At 50.8% G+C, this 7,000-nt stretch overlaps 1 protein-coding gene across 1 annotated transcript; it reads right to left on the bottom strand.

The window, feature by feature from the left end:
• Positions 1–3,397: 3,397 nt before the first annotated feature.
• Positions 3,398–6,984, bottom strand: TEX15 (testis expressed 15, meiosis and synapsis associated). The gene is made up of 3 exons (XM_080409759.1): positions 5,977–6,984; positions 3,958–4,071; positions 3,398–3,804 (listed from the first exon to the last, which is right to left on the bottom strand). Exons 1-3 carry the CDS (start codon positions 6,034–6,036, stop codon positions 3,409–3,411), a joined length of 570 nt encoding a protein of 189 aa, XP_080265885.1. The 5' UTR covers positions 6,037–6,984; the 3' UTR covers positions 3,398–3,408.
• Positions 6,985–7,000: the final 16 nt, after the last annotated feature.

Here is a 7,000-nt window from a genome sequence, read left to right as displayed (position 1 = left end):
TTCCGCCTCCCGCGCCGCGCCCCGCCCCCGGCTCGGCTCTGTGAGGGGCCGCCCGCCGGCCCCACACTTGGCGGCTGCCCGCGCCCCGCCGGGGTGAGGCGGGTTCCGAGCGGGGCGTGGCGGAGGCTGGGGCCCGGCGGGAAGCGGGCCGGGCGGCGCATCCGCCGCTCTCACGGCGTGTGGGGTTTAACCGGGCCGGCTGGGCTTGCGGCGGGGCCCGGTGTCCTTGCGGGCGTGCTGAGGGGAGGCCGGCGCCCGCCGGCGGGGACGGGCCCGGGGGTGTGTGTGGGGGAACGGAGCTTGCTGCCCGGCGGGCACGGAGCCGTCCCTGCGTACCCCTTCCGGCCCTCGGTGGCTCGGGAGCCCGCTTCTGCTGTCACCGGGGTGTCCGTGCGGGTGTGCGGTACACAGCGTCTCGCTGCGGCCCTTTGGCAGGAGATGGTCACTGTGCTGCCCGAAGTGACCCGAGCGCCTTATGGTACAAGTGGAAATAAATCATGGAAAGCAAGTGAAAGGTTCGCCCTGTAAGAGGCCAACGCAAAGCCTGTGTGTGATTTCAGGTCCCGCTGACATCCTGAAACGGGAGCATCCATGCTGCCGGGGTGGCTGCTCTCCTGCACGGACACCCCTTGGCCTGAAGCAGGGTGGGACTTGCACCCTTTGCCGCCCAGTTCACGTTCAGTTCTTTATGCGAGGCTGGGGCTTTCGGCGATCACCAATGTGCACGAAGATGCTGACCTGACTTTTAGAGTCATCGTAGTGTTTTGGGGGAATTACTCTTCCGGGTTTTTTTCCTTGTTAGGATGCGAACTCTGTTCACTGCAGCCGGCTGCGGTGCCGGACATGGCAGGGACTGGCAGAGGCTGTGCTTCCTCCAAAGTTGTGGCTGGCCTCAACGACTGCTGCTGCACGACTTGGTTAAGGGAGAGCCTGCTGTGAGGTGGGCTATGCAGGGACCACCCTGACGCTGGACACATTCCCTCCTGGACACAAGCTCATCAATTCCCTCTAAGAAAAATGAAACATAATTATAAGCCTTTGCGCCCACCGAGTGTCAAGTCCTAAGCATGGGCAGCAGGACAGCTGGTCACCTGGGAATGTCGTAACAATACCTGCCTTTCTTTGATCGTTTCAATAAAAATGGATTATTAATTCACTTTACCATATTCCTTTGAAATTTTATGCAGCAATACTGTAAGACTGCTCTATTTATCAGCTAGCTCTGGTAAGCATCGAACCACGTTGCGTATGTTACAGCATTCATACACTTCTTTATACAAAGGTGATCAAAAATGGAGCACACATACTGTGACGTACCAAATGCAGCACATTATTAATTAACATAAATATTAACAATAAAAATTAATGTATTTTCTTACAGTCTGATGCTCGCTCAATTTATCGCATGGTCAGCCCTAAATTGCAGCTGGCCTGTGAACATCTCTGTCTACTGCAGCATACTCAGCTCTTTATTTGGTCTTCTGCAACTTTTGACTTGCTTTACTCTATACCAGAATGTAATAGTAATGTATAGTGATAATAATGCTGCTTATTACATGGTTAAGGTCTGGAGCACTGGGTACACTTGAGTTCCAAGTGCCTGGCCCAGGCAGTGAGGTCTGGGATTTTAGGAGATCACTGGTGGGAAACTTTCCTGGGATTTTTAACAGAATAAGTTAAGTCCCTGTGGTGGTGTTTTTTCATGTCAGATGGAAAAGCTGAGAATCGCTGAGGACCTGCTCAGGCTGTGCGGGTGTTCTTCTGCCAGGAATGTCAGTGCTGGTCACAGTTTCCATAATCCCTGCTGGGTAAAGTGGCTCGACTCATGGGCTTAACCCTGAGGTGAAGGAGAAAATTCAAGGGTTCAAAACATGGGCTTAACCCTGAGGTGAAGGAGAAAATTCAAGGGTTCAAAACATCCCATCCCTGAAGCGAACATTTCAACTAAAAATAGATCTAGCAAAGTAAAAAGGAGCAATATGGCTATATGAAATAAATTTTTGTAGCTACTTTTAAAGATTGCCCATCATTTGCCATTTCAGTACCCAGAAAAGAGGCCTGCCAGAAACCTGGATATTCACGTACACCTGGATGTTTTATTTGCTCATTTGTTTCCAGCAGAGTATTTTTAACCAAATTGCCCACGTTCGTGGCACGGCAGCAGAGAACTTAACGGCCCTGGGATAAGATGAAACCTCCAATGTGGCAGTGGACAATAAATCTTTCCACCTGAGAGTTTCTCAAGGACGGCATGTGCCTTCAAGAGCATAAGGGAGACAGAAACCCATCGTAAAAATCATCCTGTGCCTCCTTGTCCAAAATCATCAAAAAGGTGTGTCCTGGGTCTCAGGAGGATATGATGCAGCATTAAAACAAATGCTGAGTAGCTTTTATTTACGTCTTTTAAATAGTTAAGGTTTCCTCATTATTTAATATGACGAAACAAAATCAGAAAGGAAGCCGTGTGTTGACATGAATGCCTCACATTGCTCCTGCTGGGAGAAATAGCACATATGCCGAGGCAAAATCCAACAACAGCATCAACTAGCTGTTAGCAAGCTAGTTAAGCTAGTTAGTTGTGTACTTTCTAACTAACAAGTTGATTATTACCCTAAGTTTTAGATTGGAAACAGCTAACTGGTAACTATTCACCAGTCCCTTTCTATCCCTGTATATGGAGACATACGTTTATATATCCATATGTACGCATACATTTTGGTGATACATCTCTATTTACTGATTCCTTACCACCATTAAAATGTTTAACAGCAAAAGCCTAAAGGGAAAGCTTGAATAGATATATTTCTCTTGGCTTCTTACCAGGAGCTAAAGAGGTTTCTTAGATATCAATCAGAGATGTCAGGCCCTCTCCCCAGCATCAGCAAAACCTTGCACCTATGGCTGTTGCAGCCTGAACCAGGACTGTCCTTGGATCAACCCAGCATGGTTTATTGGAAGAGCAAGCTCTCAGGAAGAGGCACGGATTTCCCTGCAAAGGAGTGGCGGGGACAGAGCCTGCCGAATCACCAGGCAGCAACAAGGGATGATCAGCAGGCTCGCCGGCAGGGAAAATTGAAAAGCCTCGCTGACAGAAAATTAATGAAGACAGGAGCCTGCGGTGCTACACTGCAATCTGGATGTTGGCTGTGAGCCTGGCGGAGAGAAAAATCTGCCTGGGCATGCTGCAGGCATCCCACAACACATCCTCTGCTGTCCAAAAACTGAAGGGGTGTTGTAAATTTGGAGCATACCTGCGGGGTCCCCTCTGGATCACACTCTCATTGCTGCTGGCCACGTCCTCCAAGGTCCCAGAGTGGACTGAGAGGAAGGATGGTTGACAAATAGGGGTCAGGATGTAAAGTGCGCCCTGGTTGTGGCTTTGCTGCCATGATTGAAGCGTGTAGAGCTTTATCTGTGCAGGAGACGGCGGGCATCTCTGCTCCCTGGTGGGCAAGAGAGGAGTTTGAGGTCACATGTCGAGGTCTGAGACTCACTGATCCATCCTTGGCCACTGGGCAGTTCAGATGCCATGGTCCCCCTTGTTTTGCAGTGGTGAATTTTCCTCCATTTCCTCAGCATTTGGTGGATGGGCAGTGAGAGGACCAATTGCCCTTCCGTGGCACAGACAAACTTCATGTGCTCAATCATCTTCATCATTCTCATGATATGAGTCATTTTCCCCAAGTCTTTCCTGGTGGCTGACTTTAAATGTCCAAGCAATCCCATAAACTGTTTGTGGTCTAGCTGGCTACCGGAGATGGCCAATGCAACTGTTCTTCCCAAGGTGTCTCTTGAATGATCCTTCTATAAGGAGAAGGAAGCCATTTGCTGTTGGCAGTGAAGGAACTCGGGGAGAAGTGATAAATCAAACCACAGTAAGCTCTGAAATCTTTCTGCCCCTACTATTTTTGCTATTGAATTCTTTAGGAATTGAACTGGTTTACACATCATGACTACCTCAATATGGGTCTCAACAGCTTCAGGCTTTACGATGGCGGTACTGAGGCTGCCTTTCTTCACCGTGCCCAGCCTGCTGTCATCGGTGATCAAAAGGGTACTTACACCTTCCTCCTGCAAAATTGGAAAATAATTTTTCTGGATCTCAGAATGCTCCCTACATCTCACCATTAGTGTACGCAGCTTCCTGAGAACTGCAGGGTAGGCTTCTGCTGGCATTTCTCCCAGGCAGCAAATATCGGGATGTGAAATCGGGATTTTCTTGGGCATGAATTTCCTAACAACTTGGCACTGGGGCTTGGCATTTCTTATCCATCCTGTTCGGGGGTTTTCCAGTTTTAAGCTGACAGACCTCACTGTGTTTGGACAGGGCCTCCTGGCTGAGTTCAAAGAGAAGCTGGCTCTTTTCCTCCTCAGCAGCCTTTTCTAAAGACATCCTTCTGTCTTTCCCAACACAGCTTCTAGCCTTTTAGCCTCTGATTTTGGGAGAGCACCAGGCTCCTGCCTTCCTATCCAGAAATAGGGCATTTGCTCAGGCTGCTGACTTGACTTTCTCTCTTCCTCCACCAGGCAACAGCCCCTGGCCCCTGGTGCTTTCCAGCATCTAGCAAGTGGATTTTCCACCACCTTCTCAATAATTGCTGCATTAAAACTTTCTGAAAAGGCAGTGCTGATGAAAGCAGCATGAGAGGCCACCAAAAAATACATATATGTTGGCTCTGTAACATTAAACTGGTACGCTTGCTTTCTTATTTTTGTGACTTTCCCACTGAAACTTGGTCTTTTAGGGTGTGATACAAAATGCAAGGGAACCCAAATCAGAAATAATTACTGCCCTCACCACCTGTGGGAGGCATTGCCTGGGCTCACCCGCTCCTTCCCAAAGAGCGGTGTATTCCTAACAGCACACCTGCGCTTCAGAGAGGGAAAAAAACCCCACACAGAGTGAAAAAATAAATAAAGCAGTGAAGTCCTTTCTTCTGTCAGCAGCCGAGGGTGCACAGACTGGGACATATCTCGGACTACAGTCACCACGTGGCTTCTAGTAGCCGTCCTCGCTTGGGGGAATAAAACCCTCAAAGAAAAAAGGAGCTACTTTCCCTTCTTCTTTTTTTTGCCCATTCAGGCCCATCCGTGTTTCCCCTGCTGCAACTTTTATTGCAGGGAGTTAGTTATTCCACCCTGGAAAATAACAGCTCCTGGTGGCACTGTCCCCATCTCCACAAACGAAGGGGTGACCAGATGGGTCTGGGCTGGCGACGGTGCACCCTGCTCTGGGTGTGTGTCCCCCCAGGAAGGGTGCAGGGGAGCACTGGGGTGCCCAGGGGCATGAGAACGCGGACCTGCCTGCCCCAGTGTGCACCCGCATGTGGCCCCCCACTGTCCCTTTCCTCCTGAAGGCCCCCCAACACCCACCCCAAGCCCCCCCCCATGCACCACAGGGCTTTACACACACAACCCAGGGCTCCTTGCACCCCACACCAGGACACCCTGCCCCTTCTGCCCCCAACCACCCCCCTGCCCCATGTCACATACACGTAGACACCCTACACCCCACGGTAGCACACCCCATATCCAGCACCCTCATCCCATGCTGCACCCCATGACAGGACACTCCATTCCCCATCCCCCACACACCCCCCCGCCCTCACCCTATGTCCCACATGAATCTATGTCACCCCACAGGCACATGCACCCCCCACTGTCACCCCATTATCTTGAGCCCCATCACCCGCTCCCCCATCACCCTGCACCCACCGCTGAGCCCTGATGCTTTCATGACAGCAGTGGCACGGCCCTGGGAGAGGCAGCTCCAGCAGCGCTGCCCTGGGGACAGGAGCAGCCACCAGAAATCAGCTAGGGAAGCAAATCCACGTAATCTGGGGTGATGCACCAACACTCGGTGCTCCCAGGGACCAAGCAGAGCCCACCGCCCTCTGGTTTGAGGCTAAAAGGCAACAAAGGAGCGTTTAGGGGTACAGGCACTGCATTTTTGCTGAGGGTGGAAAGCAGACGTACCTGGCGGCACCCTCCACAAAGCCAGGCTTCTTGTTCCTGGCTTCTCCCCACAGGATTCATCTCTTCCCTCTCCTTTCCATGCTGGTGCCCATTGCCATCAGCAGTGCTGCTTGTACTGCGAGGAGCAGCAGGAAACACCTACAAAACCTTGATAAACTGGGAAAAAAAGCCGGAGGGAGGTCAGGGGGGAGGAAAGAGGCAAAGAGAGGGGGGACGGGGCCTGGAGAGGGGGACAGATCACTGAAAATGGACCCCATGGCCGTAACATATGCACAGGGACAGTTTCCAAGGGGAAGGAAGGGTGACAGCCCAGGCCCTTGCATGGACTCCTCTGAAACGATCCTCTTATACACAGACACATCTTTAAAGGAATGCAAAATGCCCTCCTGCAGCAGCCTGCAACATTTTTAATCCAAACCCAGCTTTTTTAGGGGAAAAAGCCTCAAAACCTGAGAGCCTTGCAACAGGTTTTCTTTGCAAATGCGGGCGAACCTGGAATACTGGCTTTTTCCTTTTATTGAACCCACTGGCTGATTTGATTACGTCCCTGGAAACGCATGTGCAAATTGGTTTTCCAGCCTTTTGAGGGCACTGCCTTCCAGCGCGACGTCTCCAGTGACTGATGCCAGCTCGCTGCTAACGCGATGTGCTGTAAGACTGAGCCAGCGTCAGATGCCAATGCCCACAGCGTTCGGCCGCTCGTTGCTTTCAGTGAGCTCATAGCCATAAATCCCTTCATTCTCAAATGCAAAATACTGCCGTCAGAAATTACTTACCCTCAAGAAATGCATTAGCAACAATTTAATCTCTTAAATTAAGCGGGCTGAAGCACGGCTGCTCCTCTGTTGCGCACTTACCGGATAGAAGGGTCTGATGATGAAAGACTGGGGAAAAAAAGGGCGTCAAATTGAAAAGCCTTGGGGAGATGGATGCGAGTTAACCGAGAGAGAAACATTTATAGTCTGAGTCTCAGCTGAAATGATTTCCCTTCCCAATCAGACGGATTTCATTCTCGCCTTCATGG

Source organism: Falco punctatus (assembly GCF_963210335.1).
Source record: "Falco punctatus genome assembly, chromosome: 1".
In the NCBI taxonomy this organism is placed as follows: Eukaryota; Metazoa; Chordata; class Aves; order Falconiformes; family Falconidae; genus Falco; species Falco punctatus.
This window is presented reverse-complemented; position numbering and strand designations above follow the sequence as displayed.